Below are 16,716 nucleotides of genomic sequence, written 5' to 3' on the forward strand. Positions count from 1 at the left end.
AAAAAAAAAAAAAAAGAAAGAACCAAATGCAATGTGACCTAGACTTTGTTCAGATCCTGATTCAAACTAACTGTAAGAAAACATTTTTGAGATTATTAGGAAAATCTTGATATGGGCCAGGTATTAAACAACCTAAATTAAGAAGTTACCGTAGATTTTGTTACATATGATAATAGCACAATGGTTATTTTTTTTTAAACATTCTAAAGAATTTACAGTGAAATCACATGGTGTCTGAAATTTGATTTAAAATGCTGCTGAGCACTATTCACAGTAGTAAAGACATGAAATCAACCTAAATGCCCATCACCAGTACACTGAATAAAGAAAATGTGGCACATATGCACCATGAAATACTATGCAGCCACAAAAAAGAATGAGATCACATCCTTTGCAGCAACATGGATGGAGCTGGAGGTCATTATCCTAACTGAATTAATGCAGGAATAGAAAACCAAATACTGCATGTTCTCACTTATAAGTGAGACCTAAACACTCAGTACACATGGACACAAAGAAGGGAACAATAGACATTGGGGCCTATTTGAGGGTGGAGGATGGGAGAAGAGTGAGGAACAAAAAAAACTACCTATTGGGTACTATGCTTATTACCTGGGTGACAAAATAATCTGTAGACCAAACTCCTGTGACATGCAATTTAACCATATAACACACCTGTACATGTACTCCTGATCCTAAAAGTTGGAAAGAAAAAAATAAAATGAAATACTGCTGGGAAAAAAATTGAAAGAGGATAGATGAACCAAAAATGGCAAAATGTTGATAATTGTTAAAACTAAGTGATTAGTGTTAGGTCCATGAGTGCTTGTTACCCTATTCTATCTTTGCTTATGTATGTTTGAAATTTTCCATAATTAAAAAAATTATAAATGTTATTTAATGTTGCTGTTGTTTCAACTTTAAGTAATCAGGAAAACAGAAACACTAGCAACTGTATTTTCAGAACCTTACCTAGCTACAATAGATGGCTCAATTCAGATCCAACCCAACTCAGACCTCAGCCAGGGCAGATCTTTTGCAAGACACTGAGATTGGGCCAATCTTGCCTTTGGTGCTGGTTAGGGGAGAACAACAAGAGGAAGAAAAACTGACCATAGGCAATGAGACAGCCCATTTGAAAGAGCAATGAGCACTTTGCAACTGCTGGCTAAGGGGAAAAGCTGGAGCTACTCCCTATGTGATCTCAGAAAACACCACCTGTCTCTCCGCCCTGCTGCAACACAGAGAGCTTCTTGCAGAAAGTGCTGAAGGCTCTCAATTAACCAAGTTCATTTTCATTATATCTTTATTTATTTATTTAGAGACAGGATCTCACTATGTCACCCAGGCTGGAGTGCAGTGGTGCAATCATAGCTCACAACCTTGATTTCCTGGGATCAAGTGATCCTCCAACCTCAGCCTCCTGAGTAACTGCAACAACAGTTGTGCACCACCATGCCTGGCTAATTTTTTTTTTTTTTTTTTTGTAGATACAGGGTCTCACCATGTTGCCCAGGCTGATCTTAAACTCCTGGCCTCACGCAATCCTCATGCCTCAGCCTCCCAAAGTGCTGGGATTACAGGCATGAGCCACTGCATTCGGCTTCATTATCATTATTTCTTACATTTCAAGAACACTTTGTGTTTTCAAATAAAGCTCACCAACACCTCATGATCTAGGCAAGGCAGGAATTATTATCCCCATCTTACTCATAAAGTAGCTAAGCTCTAAAGAGCTATGCCATTTGCCCCAGGTCACCTGCTAGTGGGCAGGTGAACAGACTAGGAGCCCAGCTACTCCAATTATTCTCCAAGGTAGTTTTCTTACCAAAGTCCTATTTTCTTTCTTTTATTCCTTATCATTCACATTTTCTTTCTTTTTCTTTTTATACCATTGCTTTGACCTTTATCAGACTGACAGTCACCTTGGGAACAAAAAAATGCATAGTAAAACCTACAAACAAACTTTTCTCATCCCACTATCTTTTGGGCCATCAGGGAGATATCTCAGAATGTTAGTGGTTTCCTGGTTGTTTTGCGGTTTTTTGTTATTGCTTTGTTTTGTTTTACAATCAAGAGGAATTGACTTGAACACTTTCAAGGAAGAAAAGTGAAGTAAAGAAGAACACAGGCTGGGAGCAGTGGCTCATGCCTATGATCCCAACACTTTAGGTGGCTGAAGCAGAAGCATTGCTTGAGTTCAGGAGTTCGAGACCAGCCTGGGCAACATAATGAGGCCCTGTCTCTACAAAAGACTTTTTTAATTAGCTAGGCATGGTGGCACACACCTGTAGCCCCAGCTACTCAAGAGGCTGAGGTGGAAAGATAGCTTGAAGCTAGGAGGTATAGGTGGTACTAAGCTATGATCATGCCATGCTCTCCAGTCTGGTAGTCTGGGTAACACAGCAAGACCCTATCTCAAAAAAAGGAAGAAGGAAGAAGATAGAAGAAGAAGAAGGAGGAAGAAAGAAGGATGGGGAAGGAGGAAGAGAAGGGAGGAAGGAGAGAAGGGAGGAGGAGAAGAGAGAGGGGAAGGAGAAGGAGAATGAGGGGGATGGGGAGGAGGAGGAGGAGAAGGAGAATATTTGGCCAGCTTTTAAAGGTACCCCAGTGGCCCACCAATCCTTGAAAAATCTCAGCTCTGCAAAGAGGGCTTACAGCTCCAGGTTGGCAAGGACAGCAGGCTAAATGGTATAGAGGCAGCCCCAGTGGTTAGGTTCAGAGAGAGTAAAAATCCCCCAGGGGGTTAGCAATTAAAGGCCCAGAGAGCTGATTCCAAGAAAAAAGCAGGAGCCTCATGCAGGGAAAAGGACAGTGAACTGAGAATCAGAGACCTGGGTTCTACTTCTGATTCAGGAAAAGTTCATTCCAACTCCAGGGTTTTTATTTCTCTGTCCATAAAAGAAGGCAGAATCTCAGCAGTGCCTTCCAGAGTTGGCACTGGCTGCTTGTGTTTAAATGCATCAGAAATGTCACACAGAGTGAGATTTTACCCTGGCAGGGTGCAAAGGCCCATGTCTGCCTCTAAGGTTGGGGCCAACCCTAGATATCCCTAACTACTCCCTTTTTTAAATTGACAAATAAAAATTGTATATGTTTATCATGTACTACATGATATTTTAAAATATGTATACATAATGGAAAGGCTCAGTTGAGCTAATTAACATATACATTACCTCAAACAAATACCTTTTTTGTAGTGAAAACACTTTAAAAGCTTATTTTTTTAAGAGTCAGGGTCTCACTACATTGCCCAGGGTAGCCTCAAACTCCTGGGGCTCCCATCTCAGCCTCTTGAGTAGCCAGGACTACAGGCACACACTACCATGCTAGCTAAAATCTTTCTTAGCAATTTTCAAAACACATTGTTATTAGCTGTAGTTATCATGTTATACAATAGATCTCTTTTTTTTTTTCCCCATTTATTTATTTTATTGTATTTTAGGTTTTGGGGTACATGTGAAGAACATGCAAAATTGTTGCATAGGAACACACATGGCAGTGTGATTTGCTGCCTTCCTCCCCATCACCTACATCTGGCATTTCTCCCCCTGCTATCCCCCCCCAGCTCCCCACCCCCCACCGTCCCTCCCCTATTTCCCCCCAACTGACCCCAGTGTGTAGTGCTCCCCTCCCTTTGTCCATGTGCTCTCATCGTTCAACACCCGCCTATGAGTGAGAACATGCGGTGTTTGATCTTCTGCTCCTCTGTCAGTTTGCTGAGAATGATGGTTTCCAGGTTCATCCATGTCCCCACAAAGGACCCAAACTCATCGTTTTTGATGGCTGCATAATATTCCATGGTGTATATGTGCCACATTTTCCCTATCCAGTCTATCGTCGATGGGCATTTGGGTTGGTTCCAGGTCCTTGCTATTGTAAACAGTGCTGCAATGAACATTCGTGTACACGTGTCCTTATAGTAGAACGATTTGTAATCCTTTGGATATATACCCAGTAATGGGATTGCTGGGTCAAATGGAATTTCTATTTCTATGTCCTTGAGGAATCGCCACACTGTCTTCCACAATGGTTGAACTAATTTACACTCCCACCAACAGTGTAAAAGTGTTCCTACTTCTCCACATCCTCTCCAGCATCTGCTGTCTCCAGATTTTTTAATGTTCGCCATTCTTACCGGCGTGAGATGGTATCTCAATGTAGTTTTGATTTGCATTTCTCAATAGATCTCTTGAACTTATTCCTCCTAACTGAAATTTTGTATCCTTTGACCAATATCTCCCCAACTCCAACTCTCTACCCACCACCCCTAGGCCCTGGTAACCACTGTTCTCTCTGCTTCTGAGTTCAACTTTTTTAGATTCCATATACAAGTAAAATCACACTGTGTATGTCTTTCTGAGCCTGGCTTATTTCACTTAAATAATGTCCTCCAGCTTCATCCATGTTGTGAACATGGACAGCATGTTCACAACAAATGACATCATTTCCTTCTTTTTTAAGGCCAAATGGTGTTCCATTGTGTATATATACCACATATTCTTTATTCATTCATCCGTTAATGGGCGCTTACGTTGATCCACATCTTGGTTATTGTGAATAGTACTGCAATGAACATGGGAGTGCAGATACCTCTTCGATATGTTAATTTCAATTCCTTTGGATATATACCCAGTAGTGAGATTGATGGATCATATAGAGTTGTATCCCTAACTCCCTTTTAACGTTCTATTAAGAACTGCTTTCTCTGTTTGTTTTTTAAACCTGTTTGTTTTCAACCTGCACCACAGTGAATAAATTTCCATTGAACTCTATTGGCTCCTTGATGTATGAAATAGGACTTTACCCCAAGGCACAAAAAAGCTTAAGGGGCCAAGTTAATAGAAACTTATAGAGCCGCCTCTTGGTGGGCAGCATGTGATGAGGGACGAGAGTGGCAGCTTGTAAGACAGCCAGTGACCAGCCCCCAAGGCAGTGGACTCACCGAGATCTTGGTAAAAATGTAGAGCAGGAGGGACAGAACAGAAAGGTAGATCTGGATCCGCTGGCCTCCAAACCGCTTCCGCAAGTACTCTGGCATTGTCACCACCTGCATGGGATGCAAGGGAGGTCACTGCCAGCCACAGTGACCAGAGGGCCCAGAGCAGACAGAACAGTGGAGTCCATCCTGGTGTCAGAGCCACAGAAGTGTGGTCAAGGATTCATAACCTTTGTTGGCCAGAGAAGTCTGTGAAGTGGCCAGATGGTCCCTGACCTCCAGCCATTTGCTCATTTTAATCCCATATGCCCTACCACTGTGGGAGTAGCTAGATGTTATCCCAGCCCAATAAACCTGTGACTGGGCATTGCTAAGGTGCCAGACCCTTGCTGTGGAGGAGTATATATATATATATATTTTTTGTGTGTGTGGTGAAAACACTTAAAAATCTTTTTTTTTAAGAGGCAGGGTCTCACTATATTGCCCGAAGTGACATATATATATATATATATATATACACACACACACACATAATATATAAAAATATAATGGAATATATATATGTGTATATATTCCATATATACTGGAGTTATATATAACTACATTTGTATTAGATATTATAAGTAATCTAGAGATGATTTAAAGCAGTGGTCCCCAATCTTTTTGGCACCAGGGACTGACCAATTTTGTGGAAGACAATTTTTCAATGAAAAATTGGGATAAGGGGATGGTTTGGGGATGATTCAAGCACATTATATTTATCATTATATTATCATATAGAGCATGTAACCTAAATCCCTCACATGTGCAGTTTACATAGGGTTCTCACTCCTATGAGAATCTAAAGCCACTGTTTACCTGACAGGAGGCAGAGCTCAGGCAGTACAGTAATGCTTTCTTGCTCCATTGCTCACCTCCTGCTGTGAGGTCCTGTTCCTAACAGGCCACGGACCAGACTGCTACCAATTCACAGCCAAGTGGTTAAGAACCCCTGCCCGAGGATACAGTCATAAGCCTGGACTGGAAAGAATCATCAGACCCAGGCCCCGTTGATCTATTTAATGCCACTGCAGACAGTGGGGAATTTTATAGCCTGGGAGTGAAAGCCAATCCACAGATTTTTCTGCCATTTATTCCATAATGTCTCCTCTGCCCTCTAGGAAGACGAAGCTCACAGATACATTTCCCAGTAGGAAATGAAGTAACAGAGCAGATACTTACCCCAGCCTTAATATAGATGGGGACAAACAGCCAGCCCAGCACAACCACCAAAACCAGGGCCTGAAATAAAAATAAAAGGTGGACTAAAACTAGAAGGAACCTTAGCCCATCCCTGCCACTTGAAGGGCCCCTCAGCTCCTGCAGAAAAATTACCCAGCAAGTTCTCCCCTAAGGAGCCATTAGAGATGGGAGGAAGCCTTTGCTGCCTGACTGACCTATGGAAATAGCAGCTGGGAAACAGCAGAGGGGAGCCCAGGAGGCTGTTCATCAGCATCATAGCCCTAGGCCCTAGCTAGAGCACTGGGTTCTCCTTCACCTCTTCCCTGGTTTACACAGAATAAAATACCATTTAGAGAGCTTTAATAATAATAGTAGTAATAATAAATAATTACATTTATTATTACTACCACTATTCTTAGTAGAGGCCAGGAGTTCAAGACCTGCCTGGACAACATAATGAGGCCCTGCTTCTACAAAAAATTTAAAAATTAGCTAGGCATGGTGGCACATGCCTGTAGTGCCAGCTACTTGGGAAAGTGAGGTGGGAGCATGTCTTGAGCCCAGGAGTTTGAGGCTTCAGTAGGCTGATTGCACCACTGCACTCCAGCCTGGGCAATGCTGCAAGACCCCATCCCTAAAAATAAAATAATAATAACAATAATGATGATGATGGAAATCTGGTGGTAAGCATTTTCAAACCTCAAATATGGCTAGAAAGACCTTGGCTTTTTAACATGACAGGAAAACAGAAAAAATACTATTGCTATCATACCAGTGGTTTTCTCATGCTACTCTGGTGGAAGGGGAGCAGGACCCTGAGGCTCCTGAAGCCATGTCCTTCCTCTGTCTGCACCCTGGGGTGACCCTGAACAGTTCCCTAATACCTTCAGCTCCTCTGAGCATAGACTGAAATGGATGACTGCTAAGGCTCCTTCTAGCCCCAGTGCACCATGACTGCAGCATTACTCACGTTCCATTCAAAGCCTCCAGTAGCAATGCCTGCAGCTGCTCCTGTCCCGGCCAGCCCCACAAAGTGGCCACTTCCAATGTTACTAGCGAAGAGGGAGGCTCCAATCTGGAAATACAAAGAGAAAGTCAGGTGAGGGCTCTGTGCTCCACCAGGACACTCAGGGTGGGCCAAAAGGAGAAGAGACATGTCAGCCAAGAGAAGGACAAGAAAGAGCAGAAGCGGGCTGGGAGCACAACTGTGCTGGAGTCATCAGGGACAGCAGGTTCAGAAGCCAGATGTGGAAACTTGGAAACTGGTAAAGAAGAAAAGGAGAGGACTGGAGAAGGAGCAGTGGGATGTATTCCAAAACTAGATCATCTGTGAGTCCTTTGTGAACCCCATGTCCAATCTTGAAGAAGATATAAGAAGTCACACAGCCACTGGGCCCCCCTAAAAATCTCCTTCAAGGCTGTGTGCTTAGGGGCAAGAGCCCTTCAACTCCATATCCTCCAGGATGTCTAGTGGTTTAGGGTCTTGCCAAATACAGGCTCTCAGTAAACATTGACAATTTTCTTGAAAGAAATCATTTCAAAGGAAGCCTCTGGACCTTAATCACCTGGTCAAATAAGGAGGGGCGTGAAGCTGATGATTTGCAAGGGATTCCTAGCTATTAAATTATATGATTCCATGGACTCCCAAGTAACAAGAGATGATATAAATAATAATAATTCTCTAAATCATATAGTATTGATATTTTTTCAAAGGTTCTAAGGACCACACAGACACATGCGCAAAACACTGCATTTTTCAAGGATGTACACAAGTCTAAATACACAGATTAAAAGACAGATTGGAAGCACATATATCAAATACCCAAGAGTGGAAGACTGGAAGGGGAAAGAAGAATGGGGCTGTGAGTGGGAGACAAAAAAAGAAAATATCAAGTAAAACAAGAGAGGGATCTTGTGCTGACCAATCATAATACTGTGTCAGCAACTCCATAGCATTTGAGGTCAAAAAGAACTCCAGGAAGTTCTAAAGTCCTTCTATGTCCAAGAGGAGAAGGTACAGCAGCATTTGATAAGAGCCAATTATTATTGGTTTATAATAATTATAGTTGAATTATTCCCATTCTTGCTAAGCAGAGGGGGAGAGGTTTGTAGTTATTTATCTAATGTTCCAAAGATGGTCCAAACCTGGAACAAAATGCTTATTTCCCAAAAGACGGATAATGCCAAGAAACTGTTCTAACTATACCAGCCCCTATACCCAGTAGAAGCAGCTTAGTGCCAAATATTAAGTCAGGGGAGAGAGAGATTTCTGAAGGCCTAGCCAGAAGAAGGCCTCAGAATGACAATGAGGAGACAGTGGTTGGTACAGGTGCATTCATTCATTTGCTCAACAAATATTAACTTAGCAACTACTACACATGTCAAGCACTAATAACAGCTATGAAATACACAGACAAAATCCCTACTCTCAAGAAGCTTATATTCAGACACAGTAAACATAAATAAATAAACAACAAAAACAGTGATCAGAGAGTGGTAAACACTATGACGAGAATAGAGAGTGTGATGGAGTGATTAGATTGAAGAGTCTGAGAACATCACTTTGGTGTACTTTCTCTAATATTAAAGAATTATTATTATAATTCAGATCTTTAAGCTGAGATCTGAATGACAAAAAAGTTAATCATACAGAGACAACAGAAAAAGCATTCCAACTAAGCAAAGACGCCCCCTCCCCCCGACACTCCACAAGTGGGAAAGGTATGCATAGTTGAGAAGCAAAAATAAGGTTGATATATAATAATGATTTGTGAACTTAATATTTTTAAATGGAGTCATTTACGCTGGGTTCAGTGGCTCACGCTTCTAATCCCAGTAGTTTAGAAGGCTGAAGTAGGAAGATCACTTGAGACCAGGAGTTGGAGACCAGCCTGGGCAGCATAGTGAGACCCTGCCGCTACAAAAAAATTTAAAAACTCAGCTGGGCATGGTAGTGCATGCCTGTAGTACTAGCTACTCAGAAGGCTGAGGAGGGAGAATCAATTGAGCCCAGGACTTGGAGGTTTCAGTGAGCTATGATTGTGTTGCTGGCTACAGCCGGAGTGACAGAGTGAGACCCTGACTCAAAAAAAAAAGTGAGTTTTATTCTAAGGGAGATGGGATGCCACTGGAGGATTTTAAGCAGGAGAGGGACAGGACCTAATTTGCTTTTTAAATTGCTCTAAGTTGTGTGTAGAGTGGGACAAGGGAGAAAATAGAGGCTATCTCCAGCTTAGGTAAGAGAGGACAGTGACCTGGACTAGGGTGACAGGAGTTGAGATCAAGGCAAGTATAGAGATTGGGAGTATGTTTTAGAAACAAAGTTGACAGACTCTGTCGATAGGTTAGCTGTAGGAAATGTGGGACAGAAAAATCAAAGGTAACTCCTAGATTTTGTACTTGAGTAACTAGGTGGGCGCCATTCATTAAGACGGGGAAGCAAGGGGAAGGCAGGTTGTTTAGAGACATCTACCACCTTCTGCTCAAAGTTTGATGGGGATAACAGTCCACTTTTTTTTTTTCTGAGACTCAGGGTGGAGTGCATTGGCACAACTCGGTTCATTGCAACCTCTACCTCCCAGGCTCAAGTGACCCTCCAGCCTCAGCCTCCCAAGTAGCTGGGACCACAGGTGTGCACCATCACACCTGACTAATTTTTGTATATTTTTGTAGAGATGGGAGTTCACCATGTTGCTCAGGCTGGTCTTGAACTCCTGGGCTCAAGCAATCCATCTGCCTCAGCCTCCCAAAATGCTGGGATTACAGGTGTGAACCACCATGCCCAGCCAAACAGTCCACTTTTAATCAAAAGTTTCCTTCTGCAAGTGGTCTACCTGCCCTGACCCACTATCTTTTCATTTACCACCTCTTGATTGATAAATAATTAAGCCTAATGCTGTACTATTAAGTACATAATTACCAGAAATGATTAACTGCATTAGATGAGTCATAAGTTCAAGAAATCCTCTCCAATATCTCTCCCAAAGAGGGACATTGTACTTTTAGCAGTATCAGGTGTCCTGAGGTCCCTCCTCACTATCTGAGAAGAGAATGGAATGAGGCCAGGAGAACTCAGGCTACCAGAATGTCCTGAGCTCAGGTTCTATTCATTTCTATTAAGGGGACCACCTTGGCCTCATTCTTGTCTCCCTCTGTTTACCCCATGACCTACACTTAATCATTTACCAAAACTTTGACTCTGCCTTCACAACATTATGGGCACCTAGCTCTTTCTAGATGTCCCTTGTGCTGCCTGTCACTATCTCTCAACGGGACCAAGTAACGGGCTGCTAGAGGATCTCTATTCTCTCCCTCCCATCAATCACCTCCCCACCCACCCACATGGCCAGCTACCTCCCCAAAGCACAACTCTGATCATAATGCTGACCTATTCAGAGACTCTCCTGGACACCCTAAAGGGCCTGTCAAGTGGTCTTCCTGATGCTCCAGGCTTAAAAACTGTCTTAGGAATATAGCAATGTTTCAAGGTTAAGTTTCCTCAAGTGTAAGACAGCATGAGCTATACAACTCAAGTTTGAATGCTTTCTTGACCTCTTACTATCCGGGTGATCAGAACATCTGTGAGCCTCTGTCTTCTCTCATGGCAGGGTTGGTGCAGGAGTTAAATGAAATTATAAACCAGTCATGACTGACACAGCTGATTCTCAATCAATGTCCCTTCCCTCTTTTCTCCTCCCAAGAGGATAATTACTTCATCCTCAAAGACAATTAGCAAGAGCTACAATGGACACTGTTATAGATAGAATTGTGTCCTCTCTGCAAAATTTCTATGTTAAAGCCCCAACCTTCAATGTGATGGTATTTGGAGATAGGGGCTTTAGGGAATTAATAAAGTTAAATGAGGCCATAAGGGTAGGGCCCCAATCTGATAGGATTGGTGTCCTTATAAGAGAGACACCAGAAATCTCTCTCTCTCCCCCTATACATACATAGTAAAGAAGCCATACATGAGGACATAGCAAGGAGGCAGCCGTCTACAAGCCAGGAAGAGAGGCCTCACCTGAAGCCAACCCTGAAGGCACCTTGATTTTGGACTTCTACCTTCTAGAACTATAAGAAAATTAATTTCTGTTGTTTAAGCCACCCAGTCTGTGGTATTTTGTTATGGCAACCTGAGCCAACTAAGACAGACACCATTGCTTTATGGCCTGTACTCCCCTGCCAGGTTTTTACACTGCCCCTCCTGTTGCTGGAACTCACCAACAATGCATTCATCATGCCAATTTCCCAAACACTTTCTCCGTCCACTGCTCACCCATGCTCATGCCCATTTGGGAATCATGCCCCATGCAGGGAGTGACCCAGTGCCATGAATCATCACGTCCTTCTCTATAATTTTCTCCCACATTCCTGTGAATTCAGGATTTCAGACTTTATCTAAAATTTCCCCAACGTGACCTCACTTCTCACTAACTTCTTTCCAAACCCTCCTCTCCCATTGATGGGACTCAAAAGGCCATTACAAGTATATAGATACTTTTGCTGCCATTGTGCAAGATGAAGTGAGTCTGACCAAACCCAACAGGTCTGAGAGCATGGGAATTGGGAAAATAACATAATGTCACATCACAAAAAGCAGAAAGGGTATTTTTTCTTTTGACTTTAGGAAATTCATAATCACATTTTACTACCTAGATGTCCTCTCCTGAAAGGTTGGTGGGAGGGGAGGTATATGAAGAAATTAAACAATCATTGAATCTTTCAGAGTAGAATGAGTCTGTGGATGCCACAGCTTAAGTTCCCTCTGTAACACCTCCCAAGCGATGGTCAGTTTTTAATGCATGCCTCTAGTGACAGAGAACTCGCTACCTTACAATGCTGCTGAATCTGTGGTGGAACACCTCTAGTTGTTAAAAAATCATTCTTTATCTGAGCTGAAATCTACCCAACAGTCCTACTTCTACCCTTTAGAGTAAAACAGAGCAAGTCAAATCTCTCTTCCACAAGTTAATCCTTCCAATATCTGAGGACAGGGGTGGTCTCCCTGCTTAAATTTTCCCCAGACTAACCTTTCTCTTCTCATGTGTCTGTTCCTTATTGACAATGAACTTGATTCTCATCACCCTTGTTGCTCTCTGCTGCCCTGAGCCCCATCTCTGCCCCAAGATGGACCTCAGACCTGAATAGACTATTCCAGACATGAGCCATGCAGAATGAAGCAAGCTGCCCTTCTTGACTTCCCATAAGGTTTTAACATCATCCACCTTCTAGTCCTCTTTGAAACCTGTCACTCAGCCACAGGTTCTTGGCAGAATGGAGGACCTGGGCCAGTCCCTCTAATTGCCATCACTATTAAAGAATCTGCCTCTCTGTTATTTGGAACATTCAGCAAGAACAGATTTCCTCTCGTTGCAATTTAGATTCCAGAAAAGGCCAATTTGGTTTGCCTTAATGAGACAGTGACTCTATCATTTAATTTTTTTTTTTACTTCAGTCCCTCCTGGGCTTGGCACAAATTTAATGTTTCCCCATGTGCCTTTTCTAAAGGGAAAACTACCTAAACCAAAGACATCAGGCAAAATCATTTCTCCCTAATGACATTTTTTTTTTTTTTGAGATGGAGTTTTGTTCTTTAGCCCAGGCTGGAGTGCAGTGGCATCATCTCAGGTCACTGCAACCTCTGCCTCCCGGATTCCAGCTATTCTCCTCCCTCACCCATCTAAGTAGCTGGGACTACATGTGTGCACCACCATATCCAGCTAATTTCTGTATTTTTAGTAGAAACAGGGTTTCACCATCTTAGCCAGACTGGTCTTGAACCCTTGACCTCAGGTGATCTGCCTGCCTAAGCCTCCCAAAGTGCTTGGATTACAGGCATGAGCCACCTCTCCCAGCCCCTATGACAATTAATGTTAGAAGAAAGAAGCTGGCAGGGATTTTATCTGTCTCTCGAATCAAAGACAGGTGTTACTCTATTTAATGATCTACCCAGACCTACTGAAATTAGAGTAATAAGCTCTTCAGGTGATTCTTATTCCTAACAAAATTCAAGAAGTCTGTCCTAGAGTGTATTGAAAGCCACTGTTTCCTCCTTAAACTTGTTTTCACTGCTCTTTGGAAGCAGGAATGCCATCTCTAACTATACAATTGGAATGCTAAAATCTGGCCTGGTGTGGTGTCTCAGGCCTGCAATACAAACACTTTGGGAGGCTAAAGTGGGAAGATTACTTGATGCCAAGAGTTCAGCCTGGGAAACAGTGAGACCTTATCTCTACAAAAAAAAGTAAAAACTAGCTAGGCATGGTGGCATGCACCTGTAGTCCTGGCTAGTAGGAAGGCTGAGGTGGGAGGATCATTTGAACCCAGGAATTCAAGATTGTGGTGAATATGATCATGCTGCTGCACTGCAATCTGGGGGACAGAGTGAAACCCTGTCTCAAAAAAAAAATGCTAAGATCTGGAGGACAAAAAGTGAAAGAGGCTCTCTCCAAAATCCCCTGCTTAACTGCCAGAGTTTTAAAGATCTGTTACCATGGAGCCTGTGCTGCCCAGTGGGTGACATTTTCATTTCAACTACATGCCAATATATAGAAGATGGACTGAAAGAAGCTTTGACCAATCTCACCAGTGTGACCTCAGAACTGGAGAGCTTGGTAGATTCAAGACTTCCAGGACACTCTCAGGCCACAGCAAAGTTATGAAAGCAAAGATATCTCAATTGGAAATCCACTGAAGCCACTCAAAAGCTTGGTGGGAAATCCTTCCACAAACAATTTAACTCCTCAAGAGATGGGATTGTAAGAGTTCTCAGAGGTGATCTCAACCACCAGAGACAACTAAGGTTGTCGGCCAGAGCACTTTGCTACCTCTCAGCTATGGCATGAAATTCAGAAGAGGAATTACAGGCACAGGTACTCCAGGCTGTTTGCAATCCAGTCAGTCCCGCCTTCTCCAATCTCAGCAGCCCTGCCATGCCCTGCCATGTCCCATCCACTCTGGCAAAACCATACTGGCTCAATTTCAAGATGTGCTCTGTGCTTTCCTACCTCCTGCTTTTGTTTATGACATGTTCCTTCTTCCTGGAATGCCCTCTTCATCAAGCTCTGTCTACAAAAACACTTTCCTCATCGTCAAAATAAAGCCCAGTCTCACCTCTCCACTGACATCATCCAGAGCTGATCTCCATCCTCCAATCTCTTACCCCACATGTTGTCTATTCCCCTCTCCTGGTGCATGTCACGTCCCCTAGTAACTGCTTTGGTACCTGCTTCGGTAACTGCTTCCACACAAGTCTACTGCCCCAAATATCTTCTAGTCTTCAAAGAGCATTTCTGCTTCCACTTAAAACAGGACATTCTTTGCACATTGCAAGGACTCAGTAAAGGTCTGCTGAGTAAGTGATATCAAATCCTTGAATGTTCTACTTGAGGAAACAACAGAAACCACAGAAGCCAAATGTTTGAAAGTTGCATTTGTTCCCACTGGGGCATGGAGTCAGGACTCTTCTCAGGGACATGCCAAAGACCACTCTCCCGAAGAGGAAGCACTACACCTAGCTTGCCAAGCCTACCCAGGGCCCATAAGAACAGCAGGGCATACTGGAGACTACGAAGTGGTTCTGTGAAATGTCAGTCTGGCAACTCATAAGCTCAGTGTTCATAAGAACAAAATCATAAGTGGAACTGACTTTATAGGTTAGTCCATCAAATAGGCTTTTTTTTTTTAACTTTAAATATTTGGTATTGGCAAGTAAATAGGCTCTCCTACATATTTCTGGTAGGAACGTAAATTGATATCATCTTTCTGGAAAGTTGTTGGTTGGTACACATTAAAATCATTTAAAAGTTCAACTCCTTCCATTTATATGACCCTATTTTTAGGACTCGGTTTTAAGCAAATTATCAGAGATGCAGACCGAAACTTAGATAAAAGGATTTCATCAGTATTTTCATTGCTACGTTATTTACAACAGAGGAATGTTGGAAACCACATAAGTGCCCAACAATAGAAAAACAATTGGATAAATTCAGGTTCATATTTATGATGGAATTTTTCAAAAATTTTTGTAGAGATGGGATCTCGCTATATTGACCAGGCAGGTCTCAAACTCCTGACCACAAGCTATCCTCCCAGCTTCGCTTCCCAAAGTGCTAGGATTATAGGCATAAGTCACTGTGCCCAGCCATATGATGGCATATTGTGCAGCCATTAAAATTATATCTTTGAAGAATTTGTTATGACATGAGGAGATATAAACCTATATACCATATGAGTCCCAAAATGTTTAAATATATGCATAGGTGTGGGTGTGGGTGTGTGTGTGTGCCTGTTTATACATAAATATATCCAAATTTAACAGTGGTTATCTTTGGCAGACAAAGTAATTTTTTTTAATACTTTTCCAATTTTTTTACAAGGGGCATGTGTAATTTTATAATCAGAACACAAACCTTTAAAATCTTCAAGAATAAGGGACAATTCCAGAACTGTCTCAGATTCACTAGCAGAGCCTGAGGACTGAAAGCAAGGTAAGCATGTACATTATGTGTTTTTTTGAGGGGATGTAGAAAAAAGACATGAAAAATGTCTTTGAATGCTAACTACAATTATGTTTGTGTGCCAGGAAATAGAAAATCGCTATCTTAACCCAACTCATGTGATGTTCCAGCTGGAATTACCTTGGAAATGATTACAGCTGACCCTGTTATTTTCCAATGAAAATAAAATTATAGCCCAGAGGAAGAAAGTGATTCATGTTTACACATTAATTTTATCTTTACTTCCACAGCCTAAGGACAGTAAGACAGAATGTGCACACTTAGGACCACAAATCTGGGCATCAAAAATTGTCCTCAGGGCTGGCTGCAGTAGCTTACAGCTGTAATGCTTACACCTGTAATGCCAGCACTTTGGGAGGTCGTGGCAGGAGGATTACTTGAATCCAGGAATTTGAGACCTGCCTGGACAACATAGTGAGAACTTTTTGCTCTACAAAAATAAAAATAAAAAATTAACTGGGTGTAGTGGCACTGCCTGTAGTCCAAGCTACTCGGGAGGCTGAGATAGGAGGATCCTTTGAGCCCAGGAGATTGAGGCTTCAATGAGCTGTGATCATACCACTGCACTCCAGCTTGGGCAACAGAGTGAGAGCATATCTCAAAAAACAATGAGAAGAATTGCCCAGGGCAATGGACAACTGGCTTCACAATCAGAGGCAACCAGTAGATTTTTTAAAAGGATCCTGTATCAATAATCATACTTGAAAGTACAATTAAATGGTATGGACATCCCTTTCCTCCCCTTCTTGAAAGCACACTGAGAACCTTCCAACCTGGTTCTAATCTTGGCTCTGCCATAGCAAACTATGTGACCTTGAAGCAGTCACTTTAGTGATTTCAGCCTCAGTTTCCTCCACTATAAACCAAGGATAAGTATCTTTTTTGGCCTACCGCAAAGGAAGTTACTGAGCTTCAATGAGGTGACAAAATTTAAGAAAGTTTTGCTCCACAAAGTCATGCTATTCTGAAGAAATATTAATGCTTCTACACAGCCATGTTTTTATAGATTACCCTGAATTTCCTGAAACAAACAATTAT

The 16,716-nt window shown here is 42.3% G+C and overlaps 1 protein-coding gene across 1 annotated transcript in view; it reads right to left on the minus strand.

The window, feature by feature from the left end:
- Positions 1-16,716, minus strand: part of SLC5A1 (solute carrier family 5 member 1) — a 69,997-nt gene that overhangs the window by 35,237 nt on the left and 18,044 nt on the right. Inside the window, exons 3-5 of the mRNA XM_017499500.2 lie at positions 7,131-7,235; positions 6,161-6,220; positions 4,946-5,050 (exon numbers count right to left, since the gene is read on the minus strand). Of these exons, the coding sequence (XP_017354989.1) occupies positions 4,946-5,050; positions 6,161-6,220; positions 7,131-7,235 (270 nt within the window). The remainder of the gene's footprint in view (positions 1-4,945; positions 5,051-6,160; positions 6,221-7,130; positions 7,236-16,716) is intronic.

The sequence above is a fragment of the Cebus imitator genome, unplaced genomic scaffold, assembly GCF_001604975.1.
Source record: "Cebus imitator isolate Cc_AM_T3 unplaced genomic scaffold, Cebus_imitator-1.0 Scaffold258, whole genome shotgun sequence".
NCBI classification, from domain to species: domain Eukaryota; kingdom Metazoa; phylum Chordata; class Mammalia; order Primates; family Cebidae; genus Cebus; species Cebus imitator.